Source organism: Aplysia californica, unplaced genomic scaffold, assembly GCF_000002075.1.
Source record: "Aplysia californica isolate F4 #8 unplaced genomic scaffold, AplCal3.0 scaffold00091, whole genome shotgun sequence".
NCBI lineage: Eukaryota > Metazoa > Mollusca > Gastropoda > Aplysiida > Aplysiidae > Aplysia > Aplysia californica.
The window spans coordinates 1418249-1419408 of NW_004797361.1; the positions used below are offsets into that span (position 1 = coordinate 1418249).

Here is a 1160-nt window from a genome sequence, read left to right on the forward strand (position 1 = left end):
TTATTATTATCGTTGTGTTTGTGTGTGTGGTTTTTTTACATTCGCTAAGACACTAACATACGGACAAGATATCTTGCTGTCTATGGCCGGGTACCCAATCACATGTGGGTGAAGTGAGGAAAGTTCATGTAAAGTGCCTCACCCAAGAACGCAATGTCGGGCTTGAGATTTGAACCCAGAACCGGCGACTTCTTTATTACGAGTCCGGTAGCTTAACCACTAGACTCATCATCATTGCCTTTCTCTCCCTGGGTCAGGATATAGGCCACGAACAAACACTCTCCACCTTTCCCTATCCTGGCCTAGTCGCTTGATGTCACTCCACGTCTTTCCACTTTTCTGTACATCCATGTCCGTGACTGTTCTCCAGGTTCCACGAGGTCATCCCCTTGATCTTTTACCCTCTGGGTTCCAATCTAACACTTTTCTTGTTATACTAGACTATTGACGACATAAAGGAAATAGCGCTCAAAAAAACGTATGCAGTTGTGAAGTGCCGTAAAACTCTTACTAAACTAAACTAAAAGGAAAATCTGGCAGCTCCCTACCGTGCATCAAACCATATCAACTAGGATTTGACGAAACTTTCTGCGGTGTGCATATCATCTTACGATTACCAACACACTATCCAGCACAACGTGCCTACATCCAGAAATTCGATGGCAACAAGGCTAGAGGGCGACCGAGAAAGACCTGGATAGATGGAGTCAGGGAAACATTAACCACCCACGGCATCCCCGTGGCCCAAGCTCTCCGGCTGGCGACAGAGAGAAGTCTCTTTCTTCCCGCGACACCCAAAAGGGTATAAGCGGCGGATAAAAGTATAAGTAAGCATATCATCATGAACGTCTGTTCTTATAGTTTAAATTATTGTTAATTATTTCCTTTATTTCTTCTGTCAGGAGCTGCTTTTGGCTGCAAAGTGGGCGGAGCTAAACAAAGTTCCGTTCCCGCCCATCGACCCTACCGTGGTGGAGAGGGAGGGGCTAAAAGAGTGCTACGTCTTCAAGCATCCGTGGGACCCCAACTGCCCCATCGTCCTGCACTTTTGTTTGATCAACATCAACTTTAAGCGGGAGATCAGACCAGGTAAGACATTTAATTTAAATCTATCTTTTTATCAGTGCTTGATTAGTAAAAGTAAAACTTTACCAGCCCCC

The 1160-nt window shown here is 45.2% G+C and overlaps 1 protein-coding gene across 1 annotated transcript in view; it reads left to right on the forward strand.

Moving 5' to 3' along the window:
• Positions 1-902: 902 nt before the first annotated feature.
• LOC101853921 (cytosolic phospholipase A2) overlaps positions 903-1160 on the forward strand; it is a gene marked incomplete at its 5' end in the record, with an annotated part of 3060 nt that continues 2802 nt past the window's right edge. Inside the window, 1 exon segment of the mRNA XM_005094922.3 lies at positions 903-1089. Coding sequence (XP_005094979.2) covers positions 903-1089 — 187 coding nt within the window.